Consider the following 16,205-nt stretch of genomic DNA (forward strand, 5'->3'; position numbering starts at 1 on the left):
GACGGGGAAGCCATTACCACAATGCAGATGGGCTGTCCCGTCAGCAAGACCCCCAGTAAATGCAGTCCACAAGTGCCTCTACGGGAACCTGTTGAGGTTCCCCTGGCGGCACTTGTAGAATGGAGGGGGGAGGGGTTGTCATGGAGCTGGTCCTTCCTCCCCCATCCTCTAGGTTTTCTGCCTGCCACCCCCCACTCCTCTGTAGCCCCTCACTCTTCTGTCCCATCCATGCTGGGACTTCTAGTCCTCCGTGTCTCTTACACAGGCAGCCCTCAGCAGCCCCTCACCCCCCTGTCCCTGGCAGTCTGGCCCCCTACTGAAGGAATCCACAAACAGGCCCCTCTCCTCCCTTCCCCCTCATTCACATCTTCCCAGGCTCCATGCCAGAGGCCGTGTTCCCTGGGCGGGTCTGGAGACCTGGGAGACAGGACCCATTGTCATGGTAACCCGACAGGAAGTTTCAGGTTACCACTGCAGCAGCAAGGCGCCCAGCTCCCTACTTAAGAGAGAGCAAAGAAAACCCCTCTTGTGTTCTCCTGGCTGCGTGTGTGTATGTGTGTGAGAAGGCTGTGCTGAGCGCCAGCTTCTCTCATACGACTATCCCCCGTACTCTTCCTCATCTCCCTGACTGACCGGACTGTACGTCTGCTGCTGGATCCTCTCCGATGTGGTGTGAACTCTCTGCTGACTGGAACCTCTTCCCTGGCTGGACTTACCTCTTGTTCCCTGTGAGCCTGTGGGCTGGACATTTTCCCTGGCTGGACTTACCTCTTGTTCCCTGTGAGCCTGCGGGCTGGACATTTTCCCTGCCTGGATTGAACTCTTTGTTGCCCGTGAGCCGAACAGACTTAACCCTTCCCTGCCTGGAACTGCCTGTGTGGATTAACCCTGTGTTGCCGATGTGGACTGTAGCCCTCTGTGTCCGGCTCCCCGCATCCAGTAAGTGGACTAACCCCATGCTGCCCAAAAGACTGAGCCCAATTCTCCCCAGGAACCTGAAGTCACACAAAGCCACCCCGCCCTTGCCTTACTACACCCTGTGGATTACCATACCCCTGTTGTTCCATATTGCCTCCCAAAGAACTTTACTGTGTTACTGTGTCCGGTGTGGATCTGTGGACTAACGGAACTGTGCCCCAAAAACTTCCCCAATAAACGCTGCACGTTGGGTTCCGTGCAATCTGTCTCTGTGTGCTCTCTGGTTCTCTTGACACACAGTATATATTAGATTTCATTGGGTCTATACACAGTACATAGGAGATATTACTGGGGGTGTGCACTGTATATAGGAGATATTAATGGGGGTGTGCACAGTATACAGGAGATCTCATTGGGGGTGTGCACAATATACAGGAGATATCAGTCGGGGTGTGCACGGTATACGGGAGATATCAGTGGGGATGTGCACGGTATACGGGAGATATCAGTGGGGGTGTGCACACTATACCGGAGATATCAGTGGGGGTGTGCACACTATACGGGAGATATCAGTGGGGGCATGCACTGTATATAGGAGATATCAGTGGGGGTGTGCACTGTATATAGGAGATATCAGTGGGGGTGTGCACGGTATAGAGGAGATATCAGTGGGGGTGTGCACGGTATACAGGAGATATCATTGGGGTTGTGCACCGTATACAGGAGATATCAGTGGGGGTGTGTACGGTATATAGGAGATATCAGTGGGGGGTGTGCACGGTATATAGGAGATATTAGTGGGGGTGTGCATGGTATATAGGAGATATTAGAGGAGTGTGTGCACAGTATATGAGATATCAGTGGGGGTGTGAACAGTATATAGGAGATATCAGTGGGGGTGTGTATGGTATACAGGAGATATTAGTGGTGGTGTGTACTGTATATATGAGATATTAGTGGTGGTGTGCACGGTATACGTGAGATATCAGTGGGGGGGGGGGGTGTACGGTATACGGGAGATATCAGTGGGGGTGTGTACGGTATATAGGAGATATCAGTGGAGGTGTGCACAGTATATGGGAGATATCAGTGGGGGTGTGCACTGTATATAGGAGATATCAGTGGGGGTGTGCACTGTATATAGGAGATATCAGTGGGGGTGTGCACAGTATATAGGAGATATCAGTGGGGGTGTGCACTGTATATGGGAGATATCAGTGGGGGTGTGCACTGTATATGGGAGATATCAGTGGGGGTGTGCACTGTATATGGGAGATATCAGTGGGGGTGTGCACTGTATATAGGAGATATCAGTGGGGGTGTGCACAGTATATGGGAGATATCAGTGGGGGTGTGCACTGTATATAGGAGATATCAGTGGGGGTGTGCACTGTATATAGGAGATATCAGTGGGGGTGTGCACAGTATATAGGAGATATCAGTGGGGGTGTGCACTGTATATGGGAGATATCAGTGGGGGTGTGCACTGTATATGGGAGATATCAGTGGGGGTGTGCACTGTATATGGGAGATATCAGTGGGGGTATACAGGAGATATCACGGAGCCTGTGCACGGTATACAGGAGATATGAGTGAGGTGTACACGGTATACAGTGAGGTGTACACGGTATACAGGAGATATCACGGAGCCTGTGCACGTTATACAGGAGATATGAGTGAGGTGTACACGGTATACAGGAGATATGAGTGAGGTGTACACGGTACATGATAGTGGCGGGCTCCGGAACACTGTGTAGGACACACACCACACTCTCCCCTCTGTCTATGCACAGACAATCCTGGCGGAGTAGGCGGGGACTTTGGACCGGAAGCCGAGCTGTGGCCGCAGCGGAAGTGTGCTCAGGTGCTGAAGCCGGTGTTCTCATATTGTACAGAGCACGCCGGGAATCATGTCCAATCCGAGCCCGAGCAATAAGCCGTCCGACCCCGGCAATCCGCGGGTGTTCTTTGATATAGATGTTGGAGGGGAGCCAGGTGAGAATGAATGGACGCCATCTTCACCAGTCCGGCCAGTCATTGAATGGCATCTCCCCGAGACCTCTGGCCAGAGTGATGTGCAGGGGTGGGGGGCGCACAGGCCCAGCACCGTCCTCTGTGTGGGGGCTGGCTGGGTCTTGTAGTCCCTGTGTTGGTATAGGATGACCCCATGGTGTACGTGGAGTCGCTCAGCACACTGCCATGTGTGTCCTCCCCTCCATTGTGTGGTCTGTCCTAGTCCTCAGTGTAGAGCCATGCTTGGAATCAGAAGCACGTGGGCTGCACTAGTCCAGTATTTCTCGGTGTCCGCCTCCTGTATGTGGACAGTGTGATCTCATCATTACATAGGTCATGTCATTTCTGACAGTGACCCCCCATTGGGGAGATTACCCCTCACTTCCTGTCCTTTTGTTTCCATTACAATAAATGGGGGAAGGCCTTTCCAGGACAGGAAGGCACAGACAGCAGCGAAAACGTCACAAGTGTTACCCCTTCCCTATCCCCCAGATCATGTCAGACTTTGCCCCCACTAGAGAGATTTGCAGTCACTTTCTGCCCTGAAACAAGTGATGTTGGTGGAAGTAATAGGCTGAATTCACACTGACTTGCCATAAAATGCAGGGAAAATCTATGTACATTTCCATCCATTTTCAGTGCGTTTGGATGTGCTTTGATGCATGTTAAAATGCATTGCATTTTGTAGGATTTCCTGTGACATCACACCCTGTGGGTCACAAAAATCACAAAGCAATTTTTTTTTCTTTGCTTAATTGTGTAAAAAGGCAGTTTGAGCCTGTTTTCTCTGATCCTCCCCTTGTTCAAATTTCCAAGTCTCTTCTGATAAGACAAGCTGAACCCTAGCCATTCAGCACATGCTCAGTTTAGTGTGTTTTGCTAGTTTTTTTTTCTTGCATGTGATCAGCACTGTCCAGACAAGAGGTCAGGGGTTTTGCATCCTCCTAGAGCAGAAAGAAAACTCCTTCTACAAGCTTTAACCAGTACTCTGCTGAACACTGATAGAAGTCACATGACTGCTCTAACTGCTGATGAGAAAAGGTATTTAGCAGTTTATATTTACTAAAATTATTGCATTTCCATGTTCTGTGTACTGTGGGAGACCAGATATAGTGAATGCAGGGTCCTGGGTTTAGTAACACTTTAGTTGCATTGACCTGCCCTTTACATGTGTTGATCTTTGTTCACCCAGTGTTGTAGTGTGAACAGGACACATGCAAAACCGTTTCTTTTAGGTGTACCTGCATGTTAGAGCTGCGCTGAAATGCAGATCAACACGCTAGTGTGAATTTGCCATAAAGGAAAGGAAACACTGACAATGGGGGTCAGCAACTGGTCAGTCTCGCTCTCAGCGCTCACATTACAGCTGATTATCTCTGATTGGCTGAGTAGTGGAGTTGCAATTGACTGCCAAGTGTTTACCTGACCTTGGCATAGTGGACTGCTGCTAGAACCATAAGGGAGAACAATCAGTCATAATGGGGCACAGCAAGGGCTTCATAAAGGCAAGGTATGGGTGCTGCTATGACTCAGGGTGAGAACCTTGTTGGGTGTCATCTACACTTCATTGGTGTTACTTGTACTGACATCTGAGCCCCCCTGCATGCTGCAGTGACAGGCTGAACTCAGTCCCAGGGTTGGATCAGGGCCAGTATGTTCTGACCACAATGTAAACAGCCGTTTTGTGGTTTCTAGGTATGTAAAGCAGATTACAGAGAAGAATAACTTCCCAGCAAAATGTACTCATCTTTCTTCACTTCTGTGTAGCTCTGTTTAGCTACCAGGACAGAAAGCTGTGTAAGCTCCTAACTGAATATCTGAAGCTACACACATACCTTCCCTACCCCTATAACAGCACTGTACCTATTACTGGGCATGGAGGATTAAGTCACATGATCAACCATACCCTGTATACTGCGGAGGGCAATCTGACACTAACAGATGCTGGCTGAAAGGTATACTGACACTGATATCACCAGCGGCACTAATACAGTGATAATGCTATACACTGTAACAACTAATAACACTGGCTGGAAAGGGGTTAAAATCTTGGGTTAATCGAGGGGTTAAGTGTGTTTCAAACAAGTGTTAATGTGTGCTGATTCTACTAAATATTTGTTTGTTCCTTCTCCCTGGTTTTCAGGGAGAAGAAACCGATTGCCCCCTCTGTATAGAGCCCAGTGTGCTTGTCAACATAGGGCTCTGGGCTGTGATTGGGTACAATTGATCTGCAGGCCTCATCCATGACTCATTGGCTGAAACCTGTTGACAAAATCCTGCTGTGTGAGATTTGGGAAGGGGGTGGGGGCGTGTTCTGAACCCAGAAGGAGCAGTCGGCGTATAGGTAAGTGATTGTGCCTGTTCGAGCCACCCGCCCGCAGTGATTTTACAAGTCGACAAGTAAAGTGTTAATCCTATGGGGTCCCTTGCCTGAGATCTTTGCTCCTCTTCTTCTTTGTGTGCCCCCATAGCAGGCCACTTGCTATGGGGAAACACTGTGTACTCGCTCCTGAGCTGGTTGTGTCTATGGAGTTGTGATCCACCCCCTACTTTCTCCTCACAGCATTTGATTTACAGCAGCAGGAGCCAATGGTTCCCACTGCTGCAAGAGTTCCTGTGTGAAGAGGGAGAGGGGAGAGAACAAATCCAGCCGTACACAGCTCTGGATTGATTGAGCACTCTGGTAAATATTTAGGGAGGTGAGGGAGGACAGAAATCCTTAAGATGTTTATCATAATGGAGGCAGTACATTAAGGTAAATAATGTTTTGTCTTTAGAAACACTTTAACGACTAACCTAACGGGCACTTTTACCCCCTTCCTGCCCAGGCCATTTTTCAGCTTTCAGCGCTGTCGCGCTTTGAATGACAATTACGCGGTCATGCAACACTACCCATATGAAATTTTTACAATTTGTTTTCCACACTAATAGAGCTTTCTTTTGGTGGTATTTAATCACCTCTGGGTTTTTTATTTTTTGCTAAACAAAGGAGAAAATACTAATTTTTTTTCTAAGATTCTATTATAAAATTTTGCAAACAGGTAATTTTTCTCCTTCACTGATGTGTGTTGATGAGGCTGCACTGATGAGCACTGATAGGCTGCACTGGTGGGTACTGATGAGGCTGCACTGGTGAGCATTGATGAGGAAGCACAGATTGGCAGCACTGCTGGGCACTTTTGGGGCTGCCCTGATAACCAGTGCCCTGATTACCAGTGTAGATGTCTCCTTTCAGACTTGCCGATTATCGGCAGTACTTTCCTCACACTGTGACAGCATGAGTTAAGTACTGCTAATAACCGGCAAGTGTATTTACGTGGTGATCAGCTGTGGTTGGACACAGCTGATCACTTGGTAAAAGGCTGCTGTGATTGGCCCTTTCCCATGTCCTGTGATCAGCTGTGTCCAAAGGATACAGTGGTCAGAGAACAAGGGGTGTGTGCCATGGGCGGGGGGGGAGTTTGGGAGGACATCATACGACACCCTCCCAGAACTGGAAGAATGCATTGTAGTCGTCATTTGGCTACAGCACAGTCTGGAAGAGGTTAATGTATGAGTGCTGGAACTGTCAGTAGCAGCACCCAAAGAAGGCCACTGCCAGTAAATTCGAGCTGTAAGTTACTAAGATTTGACCAGCAATAGGGTAATCAGTGTTTGGAGCTTATTTCTTTATGTGTCTATGGCAAAAACTTTTTTTTTTTTTTTTTGAAGTCTAATCTAAAATGCAGCATTACTGCCAGAAGCTCATAATAGGCATGATAAATGTGGTTGCTGAAACCAATTTTTCTAATTAATAAAATAATTAACAGGGATGGCTTTAATAACCAGTTTCCTTCATTTTTTTTAAAGTCCTATTAATAAAAGTAGTATACAAAAAAGGGAATTTTATTGTCTCCTCCAAAAAATATGACAAGATGGGGAAACCAGCAATAAAGGGACTGGTTAGATTATAAGAAGTAACAATTTCATTTTTTCAAATAGAGAGGGAACCCTGCATGTCTTGTTTTTCTGACTGTGCATTATAGTTCATTATATTTCTTATTTGACTGTCATTTATAGACGATGTATGCATTTTTTGTTTTTAGTTGGTCGTGTTGTGCTGGAACTGTTTGCAGATGTTGTTCCTAAAACAGCGGAGAACTTCCGAGCTCTGTGCACTGGGGAGAAAGGTATAGGGAAGACAACAGGAAAGCCTCTGCATTTCAAAGGATGCCCTTTCCATAGGAGTAAGTGTTTTTAAAGAAGGCATTTATAAGTTATGTTTTATCAAGAGATGCTTACTGTATCTAAAAAAAAAACAGTGTTTACTTTTTTCTTTTATTTACACTTTTATTTTATTTTTTTAGTTATCAAAAAATTCATGATTCAGGGTGGAGATTTCTCAAACCAAGATGGAACTGGTGGCGAAAGTATATATGGAGAGAAGTTTGAAGATGAAAACTTTCTTTATAAGGTAGCTGCAATATTACAAAGACTATTTTTGTTTTCTATTAATATAAAAATAAAGTGATGATAAAGGGAATTATTTTTTCTTAAATATAAGAAACATGTTATACTTACCTGCTCTGTGGATTGGTTTTGCACAGAGCAGCCCAGATTCTTTTCTTGGGTCTCCCACCTGCACTGCTGGCCCCTCTCGCCACGTGTCCCCAGAGCAAGCAACTTGCTATGGGGTCACCCAAGCCGCTGCTCTGCCTGTTGATTTATACACAGAGCTGCGTCTCGGCCCCATCTCTCTCTCCTCATTGGCCCATGGCTGTGATTGACAGCAGCGGCTCCAGCGAGAGTCCCTGGAGAGCCAAGGCTCTCGTGCACATTCCTGGATCGCGATGGGGCTCGGGTAAGTAAGTCCTGTCTGCCACTGCTGATGAGCACCCTTGTAGTTCATTGACACTTCCTCTTACACTTTCTAACAGCCCATACAGAGGTGTGGGAAGGAATGCTGGAGGGGGAGGGTACAGGAGCCCGACATTGCATCCGCCATCCACTGGTCGCAGACGCAATGCTTGGCAGATTCCTGGGGGAAATAGTAATAAGTGTGCGTCTTCTTTTTTTTTTTCCTTGCAAAATTATATGCATTTAATTTTTTCCTCAAAGGTGATCTTAGCCTTTTAACCACTTTAAGTCCAGTCCCTTCCACCCCCTTCCTGGCCAATTTTCAGCTTTCAGCACTGTCACACTTTGAGTGACAATTACTCTTGCATGACTGTACCCATGATATATTTTATCATTTTTTGAGACAGAGCTTTCTTTTAGTGGTATTTAATCGCCACTGGGTTTTTGTTTTTTTTTGCTATATTAATGAAAATAACTTTTTTTGCTTAGTTTGGTTAAGAAAGGATTATTTCTTTGCAAAATTTTATAAGTTTTAGGCAAAATGTACTCTGCTACATTTTTTGGGTAAACATAACCCAAAGCAATGTATATTTTTTTTTAGTCTGTAAGAAAGTCTACAAACTATGGGATATATATTTGAAAATTGAAAATACTGTAGAAGCACCGGTTATGTTACCAACGCATGCGCACTGCACTCTCAATGGTCGGCGTGCCGTCCGTTGAGCCATGCCGCTGCCAAAACTCTCTTCGCGCATGCACGGAAGTGACAACATCGCAGCTTGGCCAATCCAATGGCCACAGCTCGCGAACTCGAAAAGAAGACTGGGTGAAGATGGAAGCCTTGGGGAGCCATGACAGTGTTCCGCTGGATGGCTTCATTTTCAGGTAAGTCTTACATAATGTGCTAGTATGTGATGCATACTAGCACATTATGCTCTTAACTTGCAGGGAGAAGATTTTTTTTTTTTTAGAATTTTTTTGGGGGGGCGGTTTACTACCACTTTAAGACTGGATACTTCGAGACAAGAGCAGAGGCCTCCAGTGAGTTATGCTGCAGGTATATGGTTTGCTCAACTAACCCCTATTTGTGATTTAAATAAATGCAAGGAAACTGAAGTCAGAAATGTTTTGGTTAGGTCATTATTTTCCTAATAAATTATCTTGTGTTCATTTCTCTCTTCAGCATGACAGGGAAGGCTTGCTTAGTATGGCTAATGCAGGACCAAACACCAATGGCTCTCAGTTCTTCATCACAACTGTGACGACACCCCACTTGGATGGGAAACATGTTGTATTTGGCCAAGTGCTTAAAGGGTATGGCATTGTAAAAATGCTGGAAAATATTGAACTTCAGGGTGAACAGCCTAAGAAGGTAAGCTGCCATGCATAAGTATTTCTAAAATGAAACCTTGCAGTTTTAGTGAAATGTTACAGTAACATACAGTAAAACCATAAAATAAAAGTGAGAATGGAAATGGTAACCTTTCTAAATATTTGTTCTGGTCAACACCAGGACATGTAACCAGTGCATTGGTTAGGTGGTCTATGCTGAAGACCTGCTGTGACTGGCAGTTAGTGTTTCTTTGCCAGTTCCACTGAATCTTTCTGCAGGGACTTCATGGCCGGTGACTTGGCATTGGACCCTCTGCATAAAAGGGTTCTAAGGACAAACCTTTACATTTATTGAACATTTAAAAAAATTCTACTTTTTTAGTGAAGTTCCTGTATAGGAACTTGCTTTACGTTTCCACAGGTTATGCTGTCTATAATGGGCTGGTTTTGATAGACGATTGTCGCTTTTAACTAACCTAGTTTTCTTTTATTTATCAGCCATGTGTAATAGCAGAATGTGGAGATTTCAAAGATGGAGATGAGTTGGTCATGGCTCCTTCAGATGGTTCTGGTGACATTCATCCTGACTTCCCAGAGGACTCTGATGTTGAATTAAATGATGTATGTAATTTATGTAATTTTATACAAGTAAATAAATCTCTCATAAACAGTATTTTAAGTGTCTGGATGAGACCCATGTATGTAGATGGGAAAAGTACTACAGTGCACAAACATCTATGTACACATGGGTTATAGTTTGCCTAGAATACAACTCCTCCTTACTCTGCTTAACAGGTTGAAAAAATTGTCAGTATTGCTGAAGATGTCAAGAACATTGGGAATAGTTTATTCAAGTGCCAGAACTGGGAGATGGCAATAAAGAAATATAATAAAGCTCTAAGGTATGTTATGGTGTGCAAAAATGATTTACAGCTTACCTGGATAATAAATGCATTCTTCTAATTTTTAATGAATTGGCTAGGTGAGATGTTTGCAATCATGTATTTTACTCCTCACGGAGTTCAGGCACCATTTTTAAGTCTAAATAGAGAAGTCATCTTGGCAGTTGCCCCATATTTTAGGCAATAGGATGAGCTTGTGTTTGAACACTTATGTTGCAATAAGCTATCTCAGCCTGTTTGGGTAAGTATATGCAAATAGTTCCCTGCACCTTGGTTCTGGCATTGTGGCGGTTCTATCACTGGATTGAACAACCAAAACTCCTGTGCTTTTTGGTTGGTGGGGCTTGGTATCAAATTCTACATGGTGCCCTGAATAAGTATTCATTCCCTTGGCATTTTCCAAGTTTTTAATGTTTTTACAATAAAAAAGCTTTTTGCAAATTCAAGTTGTAAATATATCAATAAAAAAGAGAAATTGGAGTCCGTTCTTCCAAGTAGTGTTCAGCTGGGACCTAGGGGCTCCCTGGTTGCCTAAATACTGGTTTGAACATCAACATAAACACTTACTAGAGCTGCAGGTGTCTGCATTCTAGTTTTACTGTTTGTTTGGACACCTTATAGCATAATTGTAAAGTCATATTAATGTCCAATTTTTATCTTATTTTCTAGATATGTAGAGAGCTGTAAAGATGTCACCGGAGATGACAACATTTCAAAGTTAAATCCTATTGCTGTAAGCTGTAATCTGAATATTGGAGCTTGTAAGCTGAAAATGTCTGATTTCAGAGCTGCAATCGAAAGCTGCAAAGAGGTATTTTATTTATAACAGCATTACACAGACCATTCTGGGAAAGCCTTGGTGACTGAGTTATTTGAAATCAAACTCAGTTCGATTACAGTCCTTCACAAACTATGAGTCCACTGATCACTTATTACAAAGGTAAAAAAAAAAGTATTTTGGAGCTAACCAGCCGGCATTGAGTCAATATGTGGTTTTAGGAGAGCAGGGAAAATGTACCACCAATCTAAAACAATAGATGCTTTATTTAACTTGCAATGGCTACCTGGCTCCCTGGATTTCCCACGCCATACTTTGCCAGATAGGTACAGTGACTTTTTGGGGAAACCCGATAAATAAATGAAGTAAATGGCTCCAATGTTTTTTTTGTTTTTCATGTTGCCTATAAGTCCCAGACACTATTAGTGAAGGTGATAAAGTATCCAAAAACAATGACATCTTGTAGCCCAGTAATCTGTGGTTATGCCGCAGCAGCTGTAAGGAAGATCAGCAAGTTACTCCAGTTATATCCTGTACTATAAATTTTTACAAATTTGATTTATCAAAGATTGCATAGAATGAAGTTACTGTGTTTTAGAAAGAAATGCCTTTGCATGTTATATTTTTTGTTTCCCCCCCCCACAAGGCTCTTGAAATCGATCCCTCTAACACAAAGGCTCTTTATAGACGGGCCCAAGGTTGGCAGGGATTGAAAGACTATGAACAAGCACTGGTGAGTTATTACATTTTGAATATGTGTAGGCTTACAGTGCAATTCCTATGAAATGTGTGATGACTGATTCCTGTTCTGTTGTAGGAGGATCTTAAAAAGGCACATGAGTTTTCCCCAGAGGATAAAGGTACATTTTATGTTCGTTTTAGCTTGCGTCTGTGTGTAGAACTAACACTAAATGGAGAATTTTGAGCCTTTTGTAATTGTTAGCTAAACCAATTGACAGTGGCTTAGTTTGGGTGTTGATTTTCCTAGTCTAGGTACTTGCATATGCTATTTTCAGTGGCACCATTGTCTACATACTGAGCTACTAGGCAACCATGTCCTGTGTGAGTTAAATCACATAAAACTGTACAAGATAAATGTGTTGCTTTTTTTTTTTTTTCACTTTTACACACTTAAAAAATTTCAGTGGTAGAGTTTTGGTTTAAAGTATAACTAAAGGCAAAAATGTTTCTTTTGTTTGTTTGCAACAGAGTGAGCGGGATTAGAACCCCTCTCAGTTTTTATCGCTCTCTGTGCCCCTGTTAGGGAGATTCACTGTTTGTCCTATTTACCATTATCATTTGAAAGTTAAAGTAAAAGAAATTCCCAAATATTGGGTTGTCCCCAGAAAAGTAGTACGGGAGGGGAAATCTTCCAATGGGGACACTAGTTCTGGTTACTCAAGGGTACCCAAGGAATCCCCTTACTTTCTGTTTGGCTATGGAGCAGGAAGTGAAGAGAAATCTCCGCAATGGTACACAGATTGCGAAAAATCTGACAGGGGTTATAACCTTCCTTTGCACTGTCCAAAATAGAAGAAATGTTTTCCCTATAGTTCTACTTTATAGTGGGACTCCAGGCACATGTGTGGTGTGTTTTTGTTTTGTTTTTTTCTCCCAGGTGTGTATATAAAAGTTAACTGTGATGTGAATTTCATTGTCTGATCACTAACTTTTTGTTTGTGTCATATGCGACAGCTCCCTCTGTAGTTCAAGTGGTTCTAAAGTCTTGATTATTTTCTTTTTCTTACTTTTAAAATACTAAACAAATTTTACTCGCCTGGTCTGTGCTGCCCCGATTCTCCTCTTCTCAGGACCCCTGCAGGTGCTTCTGGTCTCTCCCTCTTGCTCCCAAGCTGTCTTGTGTATCTATGGGACACACAGAGTGTGGCTCAGTCCTGCCTCCTGCTCTCTCCTCACTGGCTGTAGCAGCAGGAGCCAGTGAGGGTCTCAGCCAGTGAGGAGAGAGAGATCCGGGAAAGCCTCTATTCTAGTGCACATCTTTGGATTGGGATCAGGATTAAGTAAATATTGGGGGGACGACGACGACTGCACACTGAAGGTCTTTTTCTTCATTCATAGAATGCATGAAGGTAAACCTTCACCCTTTAGAACCACTTTCACCCCACTGCAGCTCATGCTATTGTCTTTTATCTGCACTTCTTTTTCTAGGTCCATTCACAGAGTGCCTTGTATTTTATGAAAGGTACATAGAATACCAATCATTTTGTGAAGGCCCAAGGAGAGGTTAGGAGGGGCAGGTAAAAGTCACTAGCATGGGTCAAAATTACAAAGGGAACTGTAATATGCAATGTAAATGAATATGGTGACGGGACTTAAAACTAGTCACTGGCAGACACTGTATAAACCAGCATTTGGATCTATAACACAGGGCTTAAAATTTCAAGTCCTGAGCTACTAGCCAGGCCTTAAGAGTTACTTGCCACCAGTTGCCCCACCCAACCCCTACCCTGCTACACCCCTAATTCCGCCCCTAAACACGCCCCTTTATAAATTATTTCATGAAATTACACTGTTAAATGTTACCCACATTACATCAGAGTCCCCCCACATTACATCAGGTCCTCCAATGTCCCCCTAAACACTCCATCATATTTAGACCATGCAGGCGTTTTCATTGAATTGAGTGCTGGCATTGGCATGCTGAGCAAAGTTGGCATCTGCTTGCTGCATAGGTTTTTTGGGCACCTGGCAAGCTGGAGTAGAATTTTGACACACCTAGGATCTGTTGGCTACTGCAGCTAGTTTATGTACCATTTACAAGGGCTGTCTGCATAGGAACTACTACATCTACTTTTCCTTTCATTTGGGCCAAGCTGGCACAAATGATCAGTTCCCTTTACTAATTGATGCAGCTGTCTATCTGCTGCTGGAACAAAATCGAGTTGGGTAAAGAGCTGGTGAAGCCTTTTGTTCACTCTGTACATGCAATGTATACAGCGGGGGACATCAATTTGTGCTTTCAAGTAGAACTAAAGCAAAACTTTTTTTTTTTTTCTTTCATTTTGGATAGAGTAAGGGAGACCAGTAATCCCTGTCAGTGTTTCTTTTTGTTTTTTCTTGCTATCTGTGTCCTATTGGGGAGATTCCTCTTCTTTCTCTCCCCCCCCCCCATCCATAGGCAAAACAGGAAGTGAGGGGAAGTCCCTCCAAACTGAGGGAATCCTGGTTGTTACCAGAGATAGTGTCTTCATTGGAAGATTTGCTCACTATTCCTGTTATGGTGACAACACGACATTTTAGGATTTTCTTTCACTCTCTGTGATAACTGTAACCAGGACAAATGGGGTGAATCTCCCTAATGGGGACACAGATGGCAATAAAAACCTGACAGGCGTTCTTAATTCCTCTCCACTCTATCCAAAACTAAATGTTTTATCTTTTATACTTTAAACCTTGTCTCCATGCCACACAGTATTGATTTGATGCCATGTTTGTGGTAGTAGGATTCTGCTTTATATAGTGCAGACCAGCACTTCGTGTTATGACTTGGAATTCTGAGCAGGTTTTGATCTGTTGCCAGGTTCATTTACCCGAATACGGTCTTTGCTGTATATAATGTAATTTGGTCTGTGACTTATTGGGAAATGTTGCTATAGATGATGGATTGCTGTCATCATTTTCTTACTGCCACAGTATGTTCTGTCCTTTCACCTGATCTCTGTTCTTGCAGCTATCAGCAGTGAAATCCTTCGGGTCAAGCACAGAATCAAAGAACAGAAGGAAAAAGAAAGAGCTGTCTATGCAAAAATGTTTGCATAACTATGTTTACATTAAACTGGGCATGCAGAGTTCTGAAATCTATGGTATCTGGGTGCAAAAGAGCTGTATGCGGCAACCCTGTGATATTAAACCAAAAACTTTTTCATAGGTTTTCAACACAGGTGTGATGTTTCACCTAAGTGTTATTGACGGTTTACATTTTTTTGGCTATCTTTTAATATTTTTCTTTTGTGACACTGCATGAACTATGCAAAAAGTGATATGTGCAGTGTAACATTTAATTTGTGATTTGGCTTCTGTTAGTATTGCTTAGTCTTATTTTGTGTGACAGTGAAGGAGGAAGGCTTATTGTTTCCTGTGTACCTTTTTTAGAGGGCAATGACAGTTCTGTGTTAATAGCATAATGTGATTTTGCTCATAAACATGAGTAAAGATTAAACCTGTTACTGTCTTTCTTAATAAAGACTGTTACTGCTCTATGTGTTTTTGTTTTGTACACCTCAGTGTGTCAGATTTAACACGGCTGAGTTTGAGCTTATTGATGTTTCAGTAATATTGAGGAAAGGAGTTTTACACTACTGTTTACAAAAATGACAGCAAAAATTTTAGAGCGGTTAATTTCCTCTTATTAGCCCTTGGTTAAATGGAGAACTGTTTAAAAGCTGGTATCTGTGTTTAGCAGTGGCCTGATTAGGGACTGGGTGCTACCGTATGATACTCATTCTGCATGACTTACTGTATTCCCTATCAGTGTTTGTTTATCCGCTTGTCTACCAAGGTACTGTATGTTTATACACATCGTGGTAGACAAGTGGTTTAATAGAGCTGGCGAAGGGATTTCTAATAAAAGTGGCTGGGTAGCTAAAGAGCCGCCCAACCACTTGTACAGGGCTCTCAAAGGGACATCCGTTCCCTGATTCCCTCCTCTGACTAACGACCTTGGAAGCAACATGTATTACGTCACCCCTGGGGTCACAGCTGTCATTCCTTGTTAATGTAGCCAAGAATGCAGCTATTTAAGCCCGACCTGTGTTTTGAATAGCTGCATTGTAGGGCAGGGGAGGCATTGGGGGTGTAATAGACTCTTATTAGCCCTTTGGTTAAATGGAGCACTGTTTAACCACTTGCCTACCGGACACTTATACCGCTTTCCTGCCCAGGCCAGTTTTCAGCTTTTCAGTGTTGTTGCACTTTGAATGACAATTGCACAGTCATGCAACACTGTACCCATATGAAATTTTTTTTTTTTTTTTTTTAAACCGCTTTCTTTTGGTGGTATATAATCACCTCCTGGGCTTTTTTTTTTTTTTTTTTTTTTGCTAAACAAACCAAAAACAACTGAAAATCTTAAAAAAAAAAGTTTTTCTTAGTTTTCGTAATAAAATTTTGTAAATAAGTGATTTTTCTCCACTGATGTGCACTAATGAGGCTGCGGTGATGGGCACTGATAGGCTGCACTGATGAGGAGGCACTAGTAGGTGGCACTGATGGGCATTGACAGGCATCACTGATGGGCATTGAAAGGCAGCACTCATATATGGCATTGATAGGTGGCACTGACTGACACTGATAGGTGACACTGAAAGGCAGCTCAGATGGGTACTAGTAGGCACTGATATGTGGCATTGATGGGCAATGACAGCTGGCATTGATGGGCACTGACAGGTGGCACTGGCGGGGCTACA

General features: G+C 43.4%; 1 protein-coding gene across 1 annotated transcript; it reads left to right on the plus strand.

Annotated features, from left to right (window-relative positions):
* Positions 1 to 2,741: 2,741 nt before the first annotated feature.
* Positions 2,742 to 14,999, plus strand: PPID (peptidylprolyl isomerase D). The gene is made up of 10 exons (XM_089670397.1): positions 2,742 to 2,913; positions 7,017 to 7,157; positions 7,278 to 7,384; positions 8,951 to 9,139; positions 9,598 to 9,720; positions 9,895 to 10,001; positions 10,671 to 10,812; positions 11,426 to 11,512; positions 11,597 to 11,639; positions 14,471 to 14,999. The coding sequence occupies exons 1-10, from the start codon at positions 2,829 to 2,831 to the stop codon at positions 14,557 to 14,559; spliced, it is 1,113 nt and encodes a 370-aa protein (XP_089526523.1). The 5' UTR covers positions 2,742 to 2,828; the 3' UTR covers positions 14,560 to 14,999.
* Positions 15,000 to 16,205: the final 1,206 nt, after the last annotated feature.

This window comes from Staurois parvus, unplaced genomic scaffold (genome assembly GCF_062004578.1).
Source record: "Staurois parvus isolate SC_StPar_1 unplaced genomic scaffold, SC_StPar_1.0 ptg000090l, whole genome shotgun sequence".
Lineage (NCBI taxonomy): Eukaryota > Metazoa > Chordata > Amphibia > Anura > Ranidae > Staurois > Staurois parvus.